At 31.4% G+C, this 25,851-nt stretch overlaps 1 protein-coding gene across 1 annotated transcript; it reads left to right on the forward strand.

Annotated features, from left to right (window-relative positions):
* The first annotated feature begins 2,540 nt into the window (after positions 1–2,540).
* LOC131655905 (uncharacterized) lies at positions 2,541–3,264 on the forward strand. Its single transcript, XM_058925699.1, has one exon. The coding sequence runs from the start codon at positions 2,562–2,564 to the stop codon at positions 3,123–3,125; it is 564 nt and encodes a 187-aa protein (XP_058781682.1). The 5' UTR covers positions 2,541–2,561; the 3' UTR covers positions 3,126–3,264.
* The last annotated feature ends 22,587 nt before the right edge of the window (positions 3,265–25,851 follow it).

Below are 25,851 nucleotides of genomic sequence, written 5' to 3' on the forward strand. Positions count from 1 at the left end.
AAAAATAATTATTAAAATTCATAAAAACAAAATAAAAGTAATTTTTTTTGAGATAAATGAAAATAATGAGGTTAAAGGTGACAAAAAAACACTAACTCATTATTCAAATATAAATATATATTTTAATAATAAACAAATATATGTAATTTTAAAAATAAAAGTTTTATAAGATTTATTTTATAAATATTTTTTGGAAGGATAATGTTGAAGAAGGAGAATCTTCTCCAGAATTGATCCATTGTGTGAAAAATTAATTATTCTTTAGATTATTCGGGAGAAATGGTCCCTCACACTTATTGATAAAAGTATTTTTTTGTTTTTATTTTTTCATTTTCATCTATTAAGGATTTAAGAAAGGTGTTTGGTTTTAAGTGAGAATGCTAAAGTCTCCTATTAACTATAATTTTTAACATTTTCACATATGAAATCCAATAATCTCTTCCACAAGTGTGAGTTATCTACATCACTAGCCTTGATATACACTAGGATTCACTTCCGCTCTTCCACTGAGGCAAACGAGGACTCTGATACCACTTATCAGGGAGTCCAGGGGATGAAACCCAACAATCTTCCCCATAAGTGTGAGTCATCCACATCACTAGCCTTGATTCACACTAGGATCCAATTCCGCTCTTCCATCGAGACAAATCAGGACTCTGATACCACTTATAGGGGAGTCCAGGGGGGCCATTGGAGATCCAAGAGAGTCTGACACCACATATGCATCCAAAACCTTAAGATTATGAGCGTATGAGTCACCACTCTTATAAAACTAACATTTCCTTCATTCCTAGTCGATATGAGACTTTACCACTTTCACACTTGAAACCCAACAATCTCTCCCACAAGTGTGAGTCACTCACATCACTAACCTTGATTCACACTTGGATCCATTTCCGCTCCCCTACCGAACAAACTAGAGCTCAGATATCACTTGTTGGGAGTCTAGGGAGCGAGGTCCAGAAGTTTCAATGGGTCAAACTTTGGGGGTCTAAGAGACCTTGACATCACACATCCACTCAAAATCTTAAGGCAAAGGAGTATGTGCCACCTCTCTTATAAACCCAACATTTTCTTTATTCCTAATCGATGTGGGACTTTAACACTTTTATACTTGAAACCTCAACAAAAGGTTTTGGCAGTAGGGTCGTGGACTCTGTCTGTGGGTATTCTTCGCGTGTTTACCAGGAACCGGACTTAAATTTAGATTTAGTTAAAACTAATAACATATAATATTGGATTAGAATACATTGTATTCCAATTGAATATTGGAGACCGCAATTTCTTTTTTCAATTCCTAAAGGTATTGGTGTCCATTTAGCCTATTATGAAACAACTAATTTTAATTTCTTTTGAATATTATGTTAAAATTTTGGTGGATCTTGATTTGTTATGATTATTCTACAATTTTCTTCTTGTTGAAGTTATGATTTTAATGTTGATGATGAGTTTGAAAAACTCCCTTCACTATGGTCTTTTTGTCACTCACTATAACATTGTCGAGAAAAAATATTGCAAAGCCGATGAAGAAAAAGATAAGAAAGAGGACATTTTATGTTCCAGTAAAATCTAATCATTTGATAAAAAAGAAAGAATAAAATTATTACAAAGAAATATTCGCTTGTGGATGGGGCTATACAAAAGAAATTTAGATGATACTACGAGATCACTTGAAAAAATGCACGTTTCTTCATTAAATTTATGTTATGATCTTGAGAAAAATGACTATAATAAAATGAAAGAGCAATAAGATATTAAGAAATGAAACAAATCGAAAAACAATAAGATATTACAACGATAAAAAAGAAAATTCCTTTAATCTCTAATGCAACAAAAAAACTGTTAGCGCACAAGGTTGTAGATGAAGAAGATAATGATGGAAGTGAGATAAAAATAAAGAAACTATAACTAACTTTTTACTCAATTGTAAAACAGTTACAATGAATGATTCTACTCTATACCATTACAAAACAAAATACAATATATACTAAACTCATATTAGATCATCTAGTTAAAGCCTAACACACGGTCCAAAACAAACTAACAACGATCGGTGAAGTAAGCGAATGTGCAACTACACTTCAATAGAAACCATTCAATTTTTAAATGATGGGCTAAAAGAATATTCTTTTACCCTAAAAGTCACCATAAAAGAATATTCTTGCTCTTCAAAACCTTTATATACATTTCAAGTCATAGAATCACCAATGACCTCATTGTATTTCTCTATAAGCTCTTAAGTTTAGTTTGGAGGAAAAAAAATCACTTATCTTAAATTACTTTAAACCAAAATGTCAACTATTAACAAAGGATATAAACACAAATACATAGATATTGATGATATTTTTTACAATTGGAATTGATTGAAACAAGACACACCTCACACCTCGAATCTCAAGTGTCATATATTATATAGATACTAACATATGTACATGTTGTCGAGTGTCCTTTCCTCTTATCTTACTAACCTATAAATAGTAATAGTAAGTCAAAAATCAAAAGTCATTTTCATTGTTTCCTTTTTGAGATTGATGGGGTGGGAAAGCAAAGTAACATATCATATGCTCTCTTGCTTTTGCTTTTTCTTATTCAAAACTACATTCTTATGGATGGCTTCTCCTTTTGTTTTCTTGATGCTTTTTTCAACTTACATAGTTGTTGGATTTAGTTTTCTCTCCCTCTTCTTCTCATCTCTAGCACTCATTTTGTCTACTATACTCTTATATATATGGAAACACAAAACAATTTCACTTGATGAAAATGTTTCGACTTCAAATGGAAGGGAAAATCTTGCAGCAACAACTCCAATGCTCATGAATGAATCTACGATTGAAGCAATGGAAAAGAAAGAGGAAGAAAAAGAAGAGGGAGATAGTGATAGTGGTGTTGTTGATAATTATGACTCATATTCTAACTTAGATGGTTCAATTTCTGATGAAGAAAGTCTCATTGAAATTTCACTTCCAAGTGGACACTTAATGGATAAACATAAACAAGAGTTCAACCAACAACGTTTGATGGAATTGTTAGCAGAATTTAATGAAATGTTTGAGGAAGAGAATTTAATAGAGATTGACATATCCATGGGTTCAATCAAGTGTTCAAGGTTTGAAATTGCAACATAATGATACTATGGCTAGCACTACTTTTTTCAAAAGTTTAATGTTTGTTATATCAAAATTTTTTCATCCACCTTCTTATATATTTGATTGGATTTGGTATGTAACATAAGGTGTTGTTAATATTGTAAAGTATGAAGTTGATGTTGCTCATAAACTTTTTTTTGTTAATATAATGTGACTCAGACTTTGGATACTTATTAAAGTGATTTGTGTTATTATGATATAACTCTTTTTTTGACTTGTTAATTCTCATTATTAAATTAAAGTAATGAAAATGAAAATCACTAGGCATTGTTTAGTGTGTGTTTTGGAAATATGAAAATCACGGTTGAAATCGATTGGAGAGAAGTTATATATATTGGTTTTTCAAAATCACGATAAGAAATGCCTTAAACATGTGACATTGTTTACCGTGTTATCGAATATAGACTTAGTTTATTTTTCCAGATTACATTAATATTATTTCTTTTTCTCTTCAGAGAACACAAGAATTTACTTTGTCATCTCAACAACATCTGGCAATTGTCTTGTTGAGGAACCAAATACATATCAAACTCTTTAGATTTTCCCTTCTTGTCAAAGTTTTGTTGCTACTAATGGGAAGAGATACATAATGATGAATTTATATTTGATTTCTTAAAGGTCAATGCATAAGAGTTTTACTCTTGTTGGGAGAATATTTCAATTTAAATTTTATATCAACTCAAGTGTATGAAAATAACTTGATTTATTTATATTATGATTGAATGACTCTCAACAAAGATGACATGCTTAAATTTTTCTAAACATTCTTTTGACATAAAACTTGTCATTTTCTTTTTTTTTGTGCTATCTTTTTCATGGTGACTACTCTCATATGATTTTCTATGATTGATATGGTAATTAGAGAGTTGTTTTATGAACTTAAAGAAGGTTGTTGAGAAATTTTTTGTTCTTTTTTATATGTCTTGGTGGAGACTATGGTAGTAGTGGCAGATGCAACCAAGAAGATTGCAACTATCAAGCGCATAATTTTAATTTTTCAAATAAAGTTCCTTTTATTGAGTTGAAGATATGACTATTAATTGATGATATATTTATCAGCATGTACACCATTTTTTACACCTAATACATACATCATATACACTATTCATGTATACGTATGGTGACCTGTGTTTTTTTTATCAAAATAATATTAATTTAAAAAAATATCTATTTTTAAAATTTATTTTACAGCACAAATATAAGGTTGTATCATTAATCAATTTCATAATTATATTAACTACAAAAATATACGTGATTAACCAATAAAATACATACTATTAACCTTATTCTGACACTAAAATATAAATGTATTAACCAATTTTTATACTCTATTAACCAACTTTATTTTAATTAATTTTTTTTATGTTTGAGACTTCATTAACAAAGTTATGAACTGTATTAATCAACTTTATATATAATATTAATCTATCAAACTCATATATATATATATATATATATATATATATATATATATATATATATATATATATATATATATATATATATATATATATATATATATATAATTTTTTTTTACTTTAGAATACATATTAATCAAATTTTAAACTGTATTAATCAAGTTTTAATATTTTACTAACCAAAATAGTTTTAAAAAAAATATATTTAAAAATCATAATAGGTGTACGGTGTAATGTATAAATTTGGTATATGAATAGCAGTTTTTCTATTTTTATTTATTGGTGTTTGAAATGGCATATCAACATTACACAATTAGCTGTTGAGAGACACAGTATTCTAGTACTATATTGAGTTGTATTGTAAAGAAATGAAAGACTAAAAGAAAAAGTACTTGTTATAAAAAGAAAATAGATGAAAGTAATGAAGATACTTGTGAATAAAAAGTCAAGCCTCCAAGACTAGTGTCATTTCCCTATTAACTTGTGGTAAAAAGGAAAATAAATATTAAAGAAATTAATGATTCTGCCTATTTTAAACTATAAAGCTTATTAGTCACAACTTCTAAAGGCTTTAAAAATATGTGTTTGATGTGTTGATTGAGTGAACACCTTGATTTTTATTTAAAAGATTGGAGAGAAAGAGAGAAAAATTGAGTAGAACTAAGAGTTGGAAAGATTTTTCTAAACTTATTCATCTTGAGTTTGGAAAGATTTTTTCTAAACTTTACAAATATGTGGTATCAGAATAACAAAAATTATTCTTTTAAATGAATGGAAGATGTAACCAGAAAGCAAAAGAACAAAAAGAAAAAAAAGGTATAAAAGAAGTTTTTTCCAAATAACACGTTAAGTGTTTTTAATTTTCCTACTCGTCCAAAAATATGAGAGTTGTTATATAAGTAAGAGAAGGAAATTGGTTTAATGATTTTGACTAAGTCAAATCAACATTAGAATAAAATAATTATTGATCAAATTAAATTTTGTAATAAATTATAAATAAATTAAATAATAATAATAGTAATAATAATAATAATAATAATAATAATAATAATAATAATAATAATAATAATAATAATAATAATATTCTTAAAAAAATATTTTCTCATATTTATCACGTAAAAATTGAAACTAAATTTATTTAAAACTTTTGAAATGTAATCAAAATTTACAACATTTTAATTATATTTGTGACTAACATTGCATGAATTAGAGAAAGTTATAACATAATTCAAAATATCGTAAAAAATTGTATTTCACCTCAAATTTACTCTAACCAGACAATTATGCAATATGTTATACACGTGGAATTTATAGTGAAAAGAAACATATAAATAATTATACACAAGAGCTTAAAGAACATAGGAAGAATTAAAATTCCTTTCAAAATCTCCCCACAACTAGGAATGATTTCGTGTAGTTTCATTTTATTTGATTTGACATGTTGCTTAATTTAAGAGAAAAACTACATGATATATGTGCAATATTTTGACTATATCTACTGTTTTATAAGTCTGATTAAAGTAAATTCAATGGAAAATGAAAGCTAACATCAAGGGTGCAACTTCCATGAAGATTTAGAAGTCTAATTTGTAGTTTTGTATGTTGTGAGGGGAAATTTTTATAAAAGTTTAGATGATGACAATTGAACAGGGAAATTAAAAGTCAAATCGCAAGAAGCAAGCTCAAAGTAAAGTATCCAAGTTCCTTTTTAAAGATCTAAAAAATAATCAAATTAATAAATCAAAAGGAATGGAAGATTTGAAAGCTCGTCTAATCTTGTGCTTAGGGTTTTTATATTGTATTAAATTAGTTGAACGTAAATGAAGCAAGAGTAATTATTGTAGTACTAATGTGTTGTACACACACATTAAAACTCTTCATCTTTTTTTTCAAAACTTCTTAAAACCAATCCTGGCAAGTACTTAAATTATTAAGAAGAAATTCTAATCAATTAAAAAAAGAAGCTAAACTCACAATCTAATCAATTAGACCCTTCATCTAATCGATTAAGGTGCGAGTTTGCTTCCTAATCGGTTAGAAGCTAGTTAATCGATTAAGCTACACAATATATTATGATTTCCTTTTATGGCTTAGCCTAAGTAATTATGCTATCATTTCTAATCGATTGGCGAACGTCCAAACCCATGGATTGTTTCCTTTTTAAGCTAAATATTTTCTATATAAAGGAGTGAGATCCTCACTTCTAATTAAACCAGAATTTTTTTGAACCATCTACTCCTCTATCTCACTCGTTCTCATTATGTTATCAATTATATTCACTAGAAATTGTGTTACTTCTGAGAGATTGAAAAACTTTATATCAGCGTTGTGTTTATCTGTTATTGTGTTGAATTTGTGTAATCAAGAGTTTAGTTATCTTGTGTTGTCGTAATAAACTTAAATGTTGCAAGTCAAACTTGTAAAAAACTCGGTGTAAGGTTGTTGGTATGAACATGAGTAAAAGCTCAACTTATTGATAGTGGAAACTTCAAGAGGAAACTCTTTGGGAGTGGAGTAAACAATGCAGTTTAAGGCCAAACTAGGAAAATATCTAGTCTCATCTCTCTTACTCATCTCTATATTTATCTGGAATTTAGTTTTTTGCTACTTAATATTTGTTTCTTCCCTCTTCTTAAAATTAATTATTTTTCTTTTGAAAATCAAATATCACAAATCGCCCCTAGTGTTTTGAGACACTTGTTCAACATATTCACTAGAAAATTGTGAATCGATGTGTGCAATCGCATCATAATTTTGCAAGCAAAAAACCCTATTATAAAGGCAAAACTTATACCAAACAAAAGGGTTTATAAATTTGAATTTAATATCGATATTTGTAGAGTTTTCTTGAAGGAAGATGAGGTAATCTTAAGCATTGAACATCACTTATCTTTTGTATGATTCACGTAATATTTCTCCAACCTGATTTCATATTTAATTTCATTATGAGTAGCTAAACACCTCATTTATGATGAATAAGTTCTTTGATCTTATGGAATAACCTTGTACTTTATGTGAAATAGCTATGTTAATGTATTGTTCTTATGTTATTTATCTATTAGATGCACTTAATGATTTTTATTGAATAATAATTGATAAATTGATTTACGATTTACTTTGTGAAATAGAAGTGAAATTGGTAAATGCTTTGAATTAAGTATTCTAGTGGATTGTCATCTAGGGATAAGGGTGGAACTTTGAAACTCATACATTTATTTTATCTGAATTCTTAATCTTATATTATAACATACCAAGGGATTAAGAAGTTTGTGCAAGTTGATAAAGATTAAATCACAAAGAGATTATGGTTAAATAATTTTGTGAATGATTAATAAGTTAGAATAATATTTTTAAATAATAAATTCATATAAGTAGTATAAGAGAAAACCAAAGTAAGGCTAATCTCTGAAAAATATTTCAATCGTTAATTTTACAAACTTGACTTTTTGAAATTCAAACTCTCAAACAACTCAACTAAACATTTTTGTTCAGCGATTCAATACTAGTTGCAACCTCTGTGTATGATACACAGTGGTACTCACCATAATATTACTTGCAATGATATGGTACCATTTCTTGACCACGATCAACGAGTTACATGATGAATCTTGGTTCAGATTTGATGGTTCAAACAAACACTCTCTGGATCAGAACCATTCGTGCTAAATATAATTGCGACAAGTTGTTCCTTTCATTAAATGTGGATCTAAAGTTTCACACATCTGACGGGTTATAACAAGTAATTTTTACTTAGTGGAGAATTATATGTCTTGGGGGATTTTGTTGTGGAAAGATAGAAACCAACTACATTATGTTCATCATCATATTTCCTTCATCCACCATTTTATGTCAAGCAAAAGAAGCAGGAAATCAATGTGGACTTGAAGCCTCCTCCTACTAATATTTTCAAGCTCAATATTGAATATTATACTTCAATAGTACGAGGATTTCCACTTGTGTGGGTCTCATTAGGAACTCTAATGAAATTTATGTTAGTTGTTTTTTTTTTGTAACCTTGATCGATCAACCTCTATTTGCGTTGAGCTCTGGGGCCTAGTATATGGTTTGAGAATGACAAATAGTTTAGATTTCTCCTTCTTGCTCGTCTGGATTGATTCTCTTGTTGTGGTTAATATGATTTTCTTGAAGACTTATAATCTTAATTTTCTTCCACTCCTTCTTAAAGCATTATTTCTCATGGATCGAACAGATTGAAATAGTCAGATTGAACATATTTATCAATAAGCTAATCGTTGTGCATATTGCCTTGCAAATGTCGGTCAAAGGTGAGAGTTTGGTTTGGCAGAGTTTTCAACTCTTCATCCTTTTTTAATTTTGTTGTTGTCTGATGATTGCTGACGAGTCTCTTTCTCTTTCTCTTGTGTTTAGAGCTATCAAAATGGGCTCGGCCCATTGGGCCAGCCCATAAGCCCTACAATTTAGCGCGGGCCGGACCGTAAAATACCTTAAAAAAACACGACCCTATCTTTTTGGGCCAGCCCACCGGGCCTATATTTTTTATGAGCTGGGTCGTGCCAAGCGGGCTTTGGGCTGGCCCATTAAAAAAAGATTTTGGTAAATTTTGGAGAAAAAAGATTGAGATAAGATATGATTTCATAAATGTGTTCTCAAGTCATAAAGAAAAGTTAAAGAGGATCAAGATATATTTTCAAAATGATGTGATCAAGGAAATGATTGTGAGATGTAGAGAAAATTTGATAAGTATTGGTGATAATATTAAGTTACTTTATACTTTTACATGGATGATTTTGTGGTATTCATATATATTTATGGATAAATATTTTAAACATCACTTATATACGTTTATGATGACTCTCTACTTATGTTGTATTGTATTTATCCATTACATCCTTTTTATAAAATTAAAATTATAATATTGAAATACGGGCCGGACTGGCCCAATGGGCCGCACGGGCCTTTGAAAAATGGGTCGGGCTCATTTTATGTGGCCCATTCCCATTAAAACACGTTGGCCCACCGGGCCGAAGCGGGCTGGGCCGGGTCGGCCCATTTGACAGCTCTACTTGTGTTACTCCTTAATTCTATTTTTTTTAATTTTATTTTTTAAAAAATATTTTTTTAAATTATGTTAAATAGTTTTACATGCATTTATCTTAATAGATGAAATTCAATAATCTAATTCAAAAAAGTCAATAATAATTTCAAAAAAATTAATGAAACATTCATTTAACAAAAAAAATCAATCATATATGAATATTGAATTTTTTTTCGAATTAGTAATAGGTCATTCCATCTAAAATCTAAAAAATAATTAATAATTTTCTTGATGTTCATATCATGTGGAGTACATTCCATTTGAGAAAAAAAATGGTCAAAGTTCAACAAGATAACATTTCTAAACAATTTTCCAACATCTATTTTAATATTACTTTCCACCCATCAAGTTATATGTAAGGTGAATAAAGTTGTACATATTTATGCTTTTATATTAATAAAGCCTGGTTGAGAGGAGAAAAAGAAAAGGTGATTAATGGTATAGCCCATGAGGCAACTATTATTATTTGTTACAATAAAGAACTTGGACAACAATTATGGTTGCCACTATGAAATTATCCTCTACACAAGATTGAAAGACTTGAATGAAATGAACAAATATAAAACCGACAACATTATTTCTATCTTCCTATGCTTTGGAATTTAATAATGAGATTTCAGGCACATGTGGAAGTTTGTTTGAAAGTTCTAACAGCCATTAATCATTAAATCAAATTAAATAGGTGGCATTATTAAGGTTGGTGAAGTTTGGAAGTTAATTAACAAATAAGCTTAATCTTTTATACATGTTGATAGACATCTGATTTCTTGCGAGAGTAACTGCTTCAGAAACATTAGGGATCAACAAAACGCTAAATTTAGAATGAGAATATATTATTAATAAGCGCTAAATTTAAAATGTGAATACAAAATTGTAAGCGTGAAATTTGTTAGATAAACTTTGGAATTTAGCAGTTAAATTTTTTTTTGAATTTTACTATATCAAAAAAAATTATCTTTAACTAACGCCAAAAGTGTTTAAATACATAAGCAAAGAAACTCTAACGGGTTTTTAATCTAAAACAGAAATAAAATAGAAAAAGAAATTCTAATGAATTTTTAATCCAAAACAGAAATAAAATAGAAAATTGCATAATATATTAAAATGATGTTTTTGTGTCTGAAACAAACTCGGATGACTTAAAAAGCCTTCCTACGTCAGTCTCCTCCACCTCTGAAGAAATCGATCCCGAGTTCTCTTTTTGAAAAAGAGTCTCATATGCTTTTGTCTCCCATATTAAAAGATTTAGCTTTTGAGCGTTTATCTCGCATAAGAGGCAAATCGTTTGGTTGCTCATCTGAGGTGAATTCCTTGAAATTCTCTAGGATCCCTAGCACTTCTTCTAGAATTATTGTTTCCTTCTTTATAACACTCCTCAGCCCTTTACTCACCACTTGACAGAAAAATCCAGTTTCTTTAACAACCTCATCAAACTCCTTTTCATTTTGTGTCATCCCCAAGACACTAGATTTCTTTCCTCTTGGATTCTTATCAAAGTGCAAAACATGAACCATAGAAATTTTATGTGTGCCTCATGTAAACATCATCGCGTTATCCCATCTTCGATAAGTGATATCATTATCAAACTGCCAAGGTCTACCGAGTAATATATGGCAAACATCCATATCAAGAACATCACAAAGTACCCTTTGTCTATAATGTTTTTCAATGGAGATAGGAACTCTGCAGGCTAGTGTTACTCGAACTTGAGATCCCTTGCTCACCCAACCGAGGGTGTATGGCTTATCATGGGATCCTGTGGATTATAACGCCCCGTACTACTTTTTAGGATCACCGACTGACCCCACAAACTAACACAGGTTTTTTCAGCATGCTTTATGATAAGTTCCAAATTGTAGTTATTTTTGTATATAATTTTGCGACACTTATCAACTTTTTTTCCTCAACTTGTGCGTGGATGCATATGTATTTCGTTATATATGTACATATTGTGTATAATTTGAGTTTTTGATTTGTTTTTGTACTGTTTGATTTTTTTCATTCGTTTTATAGGTAGTGATGCATATTGGAGCCTCGAGCAATAAAGTGTCAAAGACACGACTTCAAATACGCAATTTTGGAGAAAATAAGTTATGAGGCCGCTTAGCCCGTTCCCTAGCGCGCTACCACTTTTCTGGAAGAGATAGACCTAATTTTCGAAGCCCGCTTAGTGCACTAAGTCCACAAAGTGCAGCCACTTTTACATAACCAGATATTTTCTCAAAGGCGATTTAGTGAGTTAATAAAGCCGGCCGTCTAAGCGCGATGAGCCTGCTTAGCGCGGCTGCGTAAATTTTGTTTATATATTTTCATTTTCAGCATAGTTAGGTTGAATGGTTTTGGGGAATTTTTGTCCCAACTCCATCAATTTCATTCTTAGGTTAGATTAGCTTAGAAAATAACAATCGAGTCTTGCATTTGGATGATCGAAGGTAGATTTCTCATCAATTGGAGCTGACAACCCGTGAGATATTTGGTTTACCTCTCTTCCTCTTTGTGTATTTCTCTTTTGTTTGGTTTTGTTTGTATATTTACTCTGAACTTATGTATATTTGTTGATCATGATGTTGTATAAAATTTGCTTTACAAATCAATCTTTATGCTTTCCTTGATCTTTTTTGCATTTATGTTTGGATTTGTGTTGTTGTAGAAATAAACATCACAAGTCTTGATTAGGGAAGAAACTATGTTAGTTTCTAGATTCTAGAGATACATTTAGAGATAACAATCACTTGTGTATCGAAGCTTAATGCTTCTGTGTTAGAGTTTCGCGTGAGACATCTGCGACGTGAGAATACGGTTGTTCTCGTAACTTTGCATTAGACATAACCTTGGTTGTGATACGTATTGTAGGTGTTGCAGAAATGGACACTGATGTGAGAGATATGTGATGATTTTGAAGAGTATTGTAGGTTGAGTTCAACTGATCGATAGGTTTTAGTTTGATACGAGTAGTGTATATTCATGTCTGATAAGTTATTCTCTCCGAAGAATGTATTTGTTTTCCTGTTAATATCTTTTATGTTTAAACCATTTTAACCCAAGCTCAGAACCGCGGAAATTGTTGAATTACATTCTTTCCCTTGCACTATTCTCTGTGGACATGATAAATCCCGAAATACTTTTAATATTTTGCTTGCCGCTTTACTGCGTCAACAAAGTGAGGTCGTTATCGAGGAATGGTGTTTTATATTGAATTGCATCGTAATAGTTTCTACCATTTTGAGCTTTGTATATATTGTATATGCTTACTTGTATATTTTCACTTGTATATGTTTACACATGAGTATACATTGTTGGTGAATGTTGGCTAAACAAGTTGAAATTGAACCAGTTCCTAAATTCAAATATTCATTTGTTAACTTGCGTATCCAAGATTCACTTGTTTTTTTAGTATGTTTATAGTTGTGTTTGTTTTTTTCCACACTTTTTATGTATGTGTTCTTATTGTGTTCAAGTGTGTGTATATATGTGTTGTCATGTGTTCAAGTATTGCTATAAATTTTCTTGTTTTTGTAATATTTGTTCAAGTGTTTGGTTATGACATTCTTTATGTTTGCGCGGTGAGACTTCACCATGGCATGATATGGGGAAGTTACTATCCAGCACAATAAAGGCGTCGAGGTAACGACGAAAAACAAGCGCTTGTTGGGAAGCACCCCAACGGTTGTAAGTTTTGTGTATTTTGTAAATGAGATGTTTAGGTGGAGTGGAGGTTAGGCTGAAAGATCATAACCCTTTCTAATTTTTCTGAGTTTTTCTGAGCTCGCTAAGCGCGGTATGTGTCTTCTTAGCGCCCTCAAGAATTTTGGTCATCTTTGTTTTGTGTCAGTGGTATTTTTGCTTCACTTGGTTCTCTTTTCCCACTTTCACCAATGCTATTTCATAGTATATAATAGTATTATTTTATAATTCTTTTGTTGGTTGTTTTCCGTCTAATTTGGGTCCCGTTAACTTGAGGATTTTTTAGGTGATTTTCCAAGTTTAAGTGTTTCAACTTGCACATGTATGGTAATGATATTTTTGAATTTGTACGATTCAAGGTACTTGTTTATCGCTTTCTATAGCGTAACATGTTTAGGAAACGTTTCATTTGTATAATTACCATGTCATTCATTCTTTTGCACTACTTGTTTTTATTGAATCATTTTAGTTCCCAACCCTAAATGTGAGGAAGCTTTCCATCGTTTATATATGTTAGAGGCCACAATTTATGTTTTAACAGGATTTTATTATGTTTAATTTGTTATTTATGTTGATTGTATGAAAGCATGAAAAAGATCAAGGCATTTATTTCATTTTGAGCACAACCACCCTAACTAAATAGTCAATTCACCTTGTGAGTGTGTGATCATTTGTTAACCCCTTTGAGCTTTTGTCAATATCTATGTTTCATTTGAACTTGATGTTTGTCTATGAGTATTTAGTTCTCTTTTTTGTATGGATGTTGATTTTTCTTGTTTTCTTGAACCCTCAACCATGATTTTTGGTTCGAATCCTTATCTTTCCTTAAAAAGTAAGGAGTATTCACACCTTGATGCTGGTTGAATTCAAGATTGGGAAGAGAAATATTTGCTTACTTATTTGGTTGGTGGCTATGAGGTTGAAAAAGAAAGAAAAAAAATGTGAAAAAGAAAAGAAAAAAATTAAAAAAAATTTGAAAAAGAAAAAAATAAGTATCAAATAATTGTGCTAAATAAGTATTGTGATTGGTAGGACAATTTAGGAATGTAGAAGAAGTTTGATTAAAATTTTGGTGCTTGAAACTTTGTGGATTGATCACTTTATTAGGTTTAGGCAAGTTTTTATTTCAATTAGCTTTAGAATTGCCCCTTGTTTGTTAACCAAGCCACATTTCAACCTTGAAAAGCCCTTGTAACTCTCGCCTTTTTATTTTCAATATGAGTTTTTGGATGAATGCATAATTTAGTCTTTTGTTTGCAAGATTGTAGGATGAGTGTCAGAGTCCCTCATTTTGTGTGTGTTTTTCATCCCTCGATGAATTTTTCCTAGGTGTGATTCATGATTGAGCTTGTGTTGTTTTAGATTGTTTGGTATGATTTTTGTACTTAGGATTCATTACGTTTTTATGTTGTCGTTGTAGGATTGTGGTAATTATTACTTTGTTTGTGCGCTTTTTTGATGAACCATACATTTGTTTTTATTTTTCAAAACTTGTTGATTCATGATTCTTTGGTTTATTACTTTTGATTCTTTGAGTTGATTGGTTTTTGTTTGAGGGCAAACAAGTTTAAGTTGGGGAGATTTTCATAAGTGTCAAATTATAGTTATTTTTGTATATAGTTTTGCGACACTTATCGACTCTTTTTCCTCAACTTGTGCGTGAATGCGTACATTTTTTCGTTATATTTGTACATATTATGTATAATTTGAGTTTTTGATTCATTATGTACCATTCGATCGTTTTTCATTCGTTTTATAGGTATTGATGCATATTGGAGCCTGGAGAAATAAAGTGTCGAAGACACGACTTCAAATACGAAATTTTGGAGAAAATACGTATTGAGGCTGCTTAGCCCATTCCATAACGCACTACCACTTTTCTGGAAGAGGCAGAGCTGATTTTTGAAGACCGCTTAGCGCGCCAAGCCTGGTAAGCGCTATCACTTTTACACAGGTAGATATTTTCTCAGAGATGGAATAGTGAGTTAATAAAGCCATCCTGCTAAGCACGATGAGCTCGCGTAGTGCGGCTGCGTAAATTTTGTTTATAAATTTTCACTTCCAGCATAGTTAGGTTGAATGATTTTGGGTCATTTTTGTCCCAACTCCATCAATTTCATTCTTATGTTAGATTAGCTTAGAAAATAACAACCGGGTCTTGCAATTGGATGATCGGATGTAGATTTCTCATCAATCGGAGCTAACAACTCGTGAGATGTTTGGTTTTTCTCTCTTCCTCTTTGTGTATTTCTCTTTTGTTGGGTTTTGTTTGTGTGTTTACTTTGAACTTATGTATATTTGTTGATCATGGTATTGTTTAAAATTTACTTTACAAATCAATCTTGATGCTTTCCTTTAGATTTTTGCATTTATGTTTGGATTTGTGTTATTGTAGAAATAGACATTACAAGTCTTGATTATAGAAGAAAATCTGTTAGTTTCTAGATTCTAGAGATAGATTTAGAGCTAACAATCACTTGTGTATCGAAGCTTAATTCTTCCGTATTTGAGTTTCACGTGAGACATCACCAATGCGAGAATACAGTTTTTCTCGCAACTTTGCGTTAGACATAACCTTGGTTGTGATTCGTCTCGCAGGTGTTGCAGAAATGGACACTGATGTGAGAGATACATGATGATTTTGACGAGTATTGTAGGTTGAGTGCAACTGATCTATAGGTTTAAGTTTGTGACGAGTAGTGTATTTTCATGCCTGGTAAGTTATTCTCTCCGAAAAATGTATTTATTTTCTCGTTAATACCTTTTGCGCTTAAACCATTTTAACCCAAGCTCAGAACTGCAGAAACTCTTGAATATCATTATTTCCCTCACACTGTTCTTTCTGGTCACGATAAATCCTGGAATACTTCCAATCTTTTGCTTTCCGTTTTACTGCGTCAAGACTTTATCACCACTCACACACTTTCTAGGAAACTTCACAGAAGGTCACTCATCCAAATACTACTCCAAATCAAGCACGCTTAACTATGAAGTTCTTATTTGTTAGGCTACTGAGAAGAAAATGTATCTTGTTGGTATAGGTAGTATTAATCAATCCTTATAAGTCTTCCTTCAAACTTTCAATCCCATACCTAGTATTAATCAATCCTTATAAGTCTTCCTTCAAACCTTCAATCCCATACCTGCACATCCTCAGGATCACTCTCATTTTCTAAAAGTTGTCAAGAGCCACTCATTGTCATGTCTTGGGCACCGTGACCACTCCCCATCCTTGTCGGCCTAATATATTACATAGACAACTTAAAATTATCTACCAATTTCTCCAACACCAGATTCCCTGTGTTGTCGTTATCCATAATCAGATTACACACATTGTTCTTGATAGAACAATGTAGTTTAAACAAATTTTTGTGCCTCCCTTCATCTTTGAATGTTACTAAAATTCTCCGCAACATAAAATTTACATTTGCAAACTCAACCCCTGCATATTCATCATTCTCAACTGCATGCCTTTCTCTTTCCTCTTCCTCTTCCATTTCTTCAACAAAAACAATGATTCTCCTTATTGGACAAACATTTTATCTATGACCACTTCCATTACAATGATAACAAGTGTCTCAAGTGAGTTTAGTATATGGATTATTATGCCTCTGGGACGGTCCCTTACCTTGTTGCACAATGTTAGGGTTGCTAGCTCCCTTATTCTCTGGGTTAGAATCCCTGATGGTTGCACTCTTTTTCTTGTTGTTATTAGTTCAAAATTATTCTGGGGCGAATACCTATAAGGTGATAAATTTTGAGGCAATTTATCCATTAATTATGCCTTTAAATCTAGAATGGACGCCTCAGCTACAGTCCATACATTCTGTAAACCCATCTTATCATGCAAGAATCCTTGTAGGCCACTGATGTATCGAGCCACTCTCTGGCTCTCTGATTCTTCCAATCCATTGCTATTAGAAAAATATAGGAACTTAGTTGTGTATTAAGTGAGGGTTCTCTTGCCCTGAAAATATTCAATAAACATCTTATAAAAAATTTGTTCATAATCCTCTGGTAGAAACCACTTCAGCATCAAGTGTTTTATTCTTTGCCAAGTTCTGACTGACCCTGTCAATTTTAATATGCCAATCCAAAATTTCCTCCACTCTCATCGTTCCATAGAATAATGAAATATCAGCCTTCACTCGATAATCATGGTTATGTCGATTTCCATGATTAATTACCTCTTCATCGTAGGGTTCTTCTTCTTCAGAACTCGAATTTTTTGCATGCCATCAAAATATTTTTTTGAATCTCTATATCATATACCAATTTAGCCCTTTTAGTGCGTAATCGATATCTCGGTGTTTCTACTTTTGTGGCAAACATTTTCTATTTTAAAAGCAAAAATTAAAAAGTACTGTTTTATTTCCGTTAGAATTAAATATTTAAGCAACTCATATAAAATAAATCGGTAAAGTACTTATCATGTTTCGGACTCAGTTGAACTACTTAGACATGGTAAAGTAAACAACTAGAAAGAATGTATTTGAAGAAAACATAATGAAATTCGGCAAAGTAAAGAACCTGAAAAATGAATGAAACATGAATTCTTGCATAAAATAGTTGATCCGAAAGGACTTTGATCTAGTACATCGACAATCCTGAAATAACAATGCTGGAAATTGAAATAATAAAGCTAGAAATTGAAAATACAATAGTAATAATTTCAAAGAAAGCGGAAAAATAATTTTACATAAACATCATAATATGGGATCTTTATGCTCTAATCTAGAAATTATAGTAAAAATGAAGCTTGGATCCCATCTACAATGTATTACAAGGGTATTCATAACAAATATGGGTTCTGAAAAATGCCCAAAAATTATGCTATAATCGTGTAAAACAAAGCTGGACTCATGGATGTAGCAGTTGAGAAAATGCAGGAAAACCGACTATGGGCATCATGGCTATAACGGTCTGCGAGTCATCATCGTACAGGGTGTTATGGCTATGACGGTCTGTCCGTCATAGCCATGACGGGTTGACTACTGAGGGGTGTGACGGGTGTCACTACTAAGGGTGGACATCGGTTTGGGCCGGTTCGGGTTCGGACCCAAAACCTCAATCCGGCCCAACCCTCGGGTAACATATATAGGCCCAATTTTGACCAGTTTAACATTCGGTTTTTTCGAGTTCGAGTTAAAACGGGTTCGGATAACTAGACCGGTTAATTTTGGATATCATTGGTAGTTGGGCCAATATAAAATCCAGTCCAAATAAAAATCTAATAGATTTTTTTCTACTATTTTTCTTAAATTCTTATTAACATGTTAGTAGTTGGGCCACCCAAATTTCAAGTTAAATTAAAATTTCAATATGAATTTTATTTTAATTTTGAAAATGGAAAAATAATTATTTTTTTTATATAAAAAATTATTAATTATTTGGATAAAAAAGTAGTACTAATTATTGGTACAAAGGGCTATTTTGAGCCATTTTAGATTAAGCATAATAGACAAATTCTATAATTTTATTACAACTTATAGCAACATTCAAATATAAAATCGGTCATTGTGAGATAAAATGTGATAAAAATTTCAAATAAGGATAATAGTTAACAAAAGAGAAATCAACAATGAATAAAATTTCAAAACTTAACTAAAAATGTGGATAGTTAAACAAAACTGTGGAATAGTAAAAATGATTTTGACAAAAAAAAACAATTTTAATATAAATTATAAATTAATAGATCAATGTTAACAATTTTAACCATTTTAACTTTTGACAATAAGAATAACAATATTAATAATAACAATAATAAGAATTTTATAATTCAATATTATTAATAACAATAATAACAATTTTATTAATGGTTTTGTAAGAAAAAACAATTCTATTGATAATAAATTAACATTGAATAAATTATCCATATTTGATTTGACTCCCTAACATTAAAACTCATAAATTCTTTATATTTACCTTAACAGCATAATCAGGAAAAATGTAATGTTTTTGATAATTTTCTAAGCTTGAGAACATGATTCTTTAAAATAGTAGTGTAAGGTCCATAATCACATGATTTCCTTACTTATTGAGAATATGATTCTTGAGGTTATATTTAACTAAACTTAAACAAATTATTCTGAAGAGTACTATAAGGTCCATAAGAATAATAAAAAAGTAGAAACCATTCATATAGTCTAAGAACATGATAATAAACAAAGAAACCAAAACACTTACAATGGAATAATGTTGGTCTGAAATATACCTACCATTGATATAAAAATGAAATGTTCAAAGATAATCAACTTTTAATCCTATTTGCAGCCATCAAAGATAATCAACTTGAAGTGATAAAAATGAGAATAACAAAGTTAACATTTAAAGAGCACAACTCATAAACTCTCATAACAAAGTAATAAAAATGGTAAAATACATTAAAATTGATTGAACCTTCAAATAATATGGTCAAAGTTAGCATACAGTAAACATTTTCATTCTCATAGAGTATACATGCACACTCCTAAAGAGATATATACCTAATAGCATAACATTGCTAAAGTGCAGAACCTGTAAAGAAACACTAAATTTGTAAAATATATATATATATATATATATATATATATATATATATATATATATATATATATATATATATATATATATATATATATATATATCTCACGTCACAAACATACTTAAAGGTAAGTGTTATGCTAAAGCAATGCTCAGTTTTATTAGAATGAGTATTACATTGAAGAAGAACATTACTTGTATATTTTTAAATGATTGTTCCATAGAATAGTTGATGAATAGTTCTACAAGAAAAATAAAAAGATACATATGATGAGACAATGGATCCTCGTATCAGAAAAAAAGGTCATTGATTGCTAAATAGAAAATCATTATAGGGGAATAGATCAACATATATAAACAAAATTACCTGTAGGAACATGGATAATAACCATCTTCTTCAAACTCAACAGAAGAAAGAAAATCGCTCCATCTTTTAAACCTAAAATATTAGGAGATTCTTGAACAGGATCTAAGTCCAAAAAAAATACAAAAGAGAAAATTAGGAATCAAAACAAGGGATTAAAATTTTGATCCGAACTAAAATAAGAAATCATTCATAGATTCTTTAAACATTCTTAACCCTAATCAGGAATAAAAAATTATAACACATTAACAAGTTACAAACCTAAATCTTTTTTTTAAATCCTTAACTCTAACCACAAACCATAAATAAATTTCTTTAAAAAACAACAACCACTTACATCTTGTCATCATATTATGAGAAGATAGCAAAATGTTGACGAAAAGGGATGAAGGATGGTGGTGGTGGTGATATTAGAGATGAAGGGATGGGAATACCGTAGGAGCAAGGAAGATGGGGGTGGTGAGATCTGAGGTAAGGAGAACAAGTAAAGAATGAAGAGTTGCAAATGAAATACGGCTAGGGTTTTTACCAAGATGATATATATAACACCCGGTTTTCGTTATTCAATGATTTGGTGTTATTTTAATATTTTGTTATTTGTTGGATGAATTTTCTTTGAGGTTGTATGAGGATTGTGGTATCGGAGGATATGTACCCTTAGAATAGAGGGTAGTTCCTTTGATTTAGAAGTTGTAGAATCGAATAAATATAATTAGTTGTAATTATTTATTTGATTTGATTTATTAGAAAATTAAATGATTTAGTGTGATTAGAATAAAATTTATTATTAAGATATAATAATAATAATAATAATAATAATAATAATAATAATAATAATAATAATAATAATAATAATAATAATAATAATAATAATAACAATAATAATATTAGTAGTATATTTAATAAATAGTAATTGGACCATGAAAGGTGTTAGTATAAGTATTATGGGGGGTGTGAGTGCTAAGTCCGATAAGGAGAAAGAATTAGTGAAGGATTAATAAAAAGAGGAAAATTAAAAAAATAGAAGGGATTTTTAGAAGTTGGAGAAGAACGTGAAAACAGAGGGAAGTTGAGCTAGGGCAAAGGGAGAACGTCCATTGGTAGATAAACTTTGAAGAAATTTGCTAAGGCAAGGGTAGAGTTCTAACTATATAATGGGTTGTATAATGATGGAGAATGGTAGTAATTAGGTTCCCATAGTTGTAGGTCTTGAGTTCACATTATTTGGTTTTATAGAGTTTTACCCAATTGATGAAATTGTGATGTTTGTTGTGTGAAATTGATGTTAAAACATGTGTAATTGGAGTTCTCAATGTTTGTTAATGTGAATTGTGTTGAATTGGTTGTTAAAACATGTGTAAAATTTATCAAATAAATGCTACTGGTTTGTTATGAAAATTGGGATTTTTGAGGTTTTAAAGGAAAATTTCGTAACAGAAAAAATAGCGTTTTTTTACTCTGTTTCAGGGGAACCGAGTTTCCTATGTAACAGAATCGCAGAAAATTATTTTTCAACAAGGGGACCGGGGTTCCCAAATAGGGGAATTACGTTGCTAGCATAACATAGGCGCATGAATCATTTTTTTTAACAGGGGAACCGGTATTCCGAAATAGGGGAACCGGTTCCCATTGAGTTGAAATGAATTTGTTTCTTTTAAAACTTCAAAAAGCCATAACGTTTGACTCGGGTGTTCGTTTGACGTGTCGTTTGGACCGTTGGGAAGCTAAAATTATCTTCTATCTTATAAAAATAAATTGGAAACCAGTAGATAATTATTTGATATAACTTATGCTTATTTGTGTGTATCTTGTGTAATATGATATGGTAATAATGTTGTATGATTGATGCAATTGTTCTGTATGATGTGTTGTATGATGAATATGATGGGTTAGTGATGTTATGATGATGTGTGTGATATGAAGTCTGTGATGAGGTATGAATAACATGATGAATTGATATTGTTGTGACGATGAAGTGATGGCCTATATTGGCGTTTGATAAAGGCTTATGCCTTGTGGTTGCATAATTGTTGTCGTTTTGTTGCATTTTATGATGTCGAATTATTGAGTCGCATACATTGCATTTTTATGATGGCCTGGATTGGAAAACACGTTGGCCTGGTTTAGAAAACTACAATGGCCTAGATTGGCAAACTATGATGGCCAAGATTGGCAAACTATGATGGTCAGGATTGGCAAACTAAGATGGCCTCAATCCCACTATGTGGATTGAGTGCAAATTATGATGAAGGCGTATGCCTTGTTGATTCCTCTATTTATTGGCAATTTTGTGATGAGGGTGTATGCCCTGATGGTACCACATGTATATGAGTCGCTGTCTGTTCCATTGCATTACACCATGTATGATTTGATGTTTTTCGCTGAGGAAATATAATTATGTATGCTGAAATTGTTGTTTACTCATTATTATACTTCTTATTATATTGTTATGATATCTCGCCCCTTCTGCTTGAATGTTACCTCTACATGGGTAATGCGTAGGTGACAAGGATTAGAGTAGCTGAGGTATGGAGCGACGCCTAGTATTGCATAGATCGAGTCGAGTTTTGCTCTGATACGTAACACCGGGGAATGAACGCTTATTTTTGAAATTCTTTTGTTTATTATTGTGTTTTGGAAGTTTTAAAAGATTATGAATTCTCTTTGATATTATTGTGATGTTGGTATTTCTTTTAAGTTGATTCAAAGATGATGATTACTATGCATGAACTATTTCTGTTGCGTTAATAAATTGAAGTTTGAACAATATGGTGATTGTGGAATTAGTTCATCCGAACTAATGTGTTATGTATCTTTGTTGAAATATTTGAGCAACTTGTATGATATTTATAAGTGTAGCATCCCATTTGATGTTGTTTGATGTTTTTAATTACTCTGATTATTTATTTAATATAACGATGGAGAAATGGGGTGTTACAATATATATTTGGTTGCATAGGGTATTTTATTGGGCTTAAAAAGTTATCCAACCTCGCATAGTATGAAAAACATAGGAAATGGAGTAACATGTATACAGCGGTTGGGTTCGGTTTATGTTGGATTGAATTGGTCCAACTGAACCGAACCATTGTTATCCAGTCTAAACTGTGGGGATCACCCAATAGACCCGAAACACAAATTTGATCCGAACGAACTGCCTTCGGTTTGTATGGGTGTTGGAGCGGTAAAGCGGCAAGCAACAAAAGTTTTGGAAATATTTATCCGGGAATTATCGTCTCCACAGGGACTAGTGCATTGAAATGCCGTTTAACAGTTTCCATAGTTATGAGTTTGGATTGAATTTGTTAAAGATAAAAAATGGAAAAGTAAATATCAACACAAAAAGAATACATTCTTCAAATAGAAGAAACTATCAAGTATTGCATATAATCTACTCTTCACAAACTTAAACTTATTGACCGAATATACTCAACTTGTAACCTATCAATATTACCACATGTCAACAACACAACCCACAACATTATCTAAGTGACGATCTCTCAGATACCTAAACAACACATGAGAAATCCGAGCTTCCCGTAAATGTCGATCTCTCAGACAAACACGACCACTCAGACACATTAAGCACTGACACTAAGTGATTATCAACCTAATCCATCTCTGCAATTAAGTTAATAGAAAATCATCCTAGATAAGCATTAGAGCCCTACATCTCTATAGCAACTCAAACACATAGCAATAAAGCAAGAATCTCAGACAATAATCCATAAAAATATGAAAGCAAGCTTTATATAACATAATAGTCAACAAATATACATTATATCAAAGTATATACATAACAAAACTCACAAAAGAAACTACAAAGAGAAGAAATGGAGAAAAACCCAAAAATCTCCCGGTTTGTCGGCTCCGATTGATGAAGGATTCAACCCCGTATCATCCATTTGATAGCTCCAATGTGTTTTCTAGCATCATTCCACTCAAAAAATGCTATTGGATGGATTGGAGCTCTAAAATATCCAACCATACCTCCAAAAATGTGATTTTTCTACCTTAAAACACGTTTCTGCCGACACTGCTTCGCCCGACGACTAAAATGGTTCGCCCGGCGACTCCAGACAGCAAGTTGACACATTTTTGGGTCGGTTGGGCTTGCCCGGCAAGCCCTTTTTTCGCCCGGCGAGACACACCAGTACAGCAAAAAGTTCTGCACTGTTTCGGCCATAACTCGATAACCGTAACTCCGATTTGCGCCCAGTTCGAAGCGTTGGAAAGCTTATTCCATGCTCTATTCAATAATGAATGAATATCAACTAAATTGATGATTTATTTTTATTTGATTTTGAGATTTATTCGACGATTCGTTGGTTCCGTCGCTCAAAATTGCGCGTTTTGAAGCCGTGTCTTTGGCACTTTATTGCTCGTGCTCCAAAATCGACTCGATATCTACAAAATGAATAGAAAACTATCAAATGGTATATAAACGAATAAAAACTCAATTAAATCCTATTTATACATATTTATACAAAAAGCGGGGAATTGTTCAGAGAATATAATACAAAAGAATTGATAAGTGCCACTAAACAATAGTAAAAATAACGAATTTCTGGCACTCAACACTCTCCCCAACTTTATACTTGGTTGTCCTCAAACAAGAAACAAACAACTCAAAAAAACGAAAGCGATCAAGCAAAGAATCACGAATCGGTAACGGCGCCATTTTGTTGGAGCGGTAAAGCGGCAAGCAACAAAAGTTTTGGAAATATTTATCTGGGAATTATCGTCTCCACAGGGACTAGTGCATTGAACTGCCGTTCAACAGTTTCCATAGTTATGAGTTTGGATTGAATTTGTTAAAGATAAAAAATGGAAAAGTAAATATCAACACAAAAAGAATACATTCTTCAAATAGAAGAAACTATCAAGTATTGCATATAATCTACTCTTCACAAACTTAAACTTATTGACCGAATATACTCAACTTGTAACCTATCAATATTACCACATGTCAACAACACAACCCACAACATCATCTAAGTGACGATCTCTCAGACACCTAAACAACACATGAGAAATCCGAGATTCCCGTAAATGTCGATCTCTCAGACAAACACGACCACTCAGACGCATTAAGCACTGACACTAAGTGATTATCAACCTAATTCATCTCTGCAATTAAGTTAATAGAAAATCATCCTAGATAAGCATTAGAGCCCTACATATCTATAGCAACTCAAACACATAGCAATAAAGCAAGAATCTAAGACAATAATCCATAAAAATATGAAAGCAAGCTTTATATAACATAATAGTCAACAAATATACATTAGATCAAAGTATATACATAACAAAACTCACAAAAGAAACTACAAAGAGAAGAAATGGAGAAAAACCCAAAAATCTCCCGGTTTGTCGGCTCCGATTGATGAAGGATTCAACCCCGTATCATCCATTTGACAGGTCCAATGTGTTTTCTAGCATCATTCCACTCAAAAAATGCTATTGCATGGATTGGAGCTCTAAAATATCCAACCATACCTCCAAAAATGTGATTTTTCTACCTTAAAACACGTTTCTGCCGACACTGCTTCGCCCGGCGACTCCAGACAGCAAGTTGACACATTTTTGGGTCGTTTGGGCTCGCCCGACGAGCCCTTTTTTCGCCCGGCGAGACACACT

Source organism: Vicia villosa, linkage group LG3 (genome assembly GCF_029867415.1).
Source record: "Vicia villosa cultivar HV-30 ecotype Madison, WI linkage group LG3, Vvil1.0, whole genome shotgun sequence".
NCBI lineage: Eukaryota > Viridiplantae > Streptophyta > Magnoliopsida > Fabales > Fabaceae > Vicia > Vicia villosa.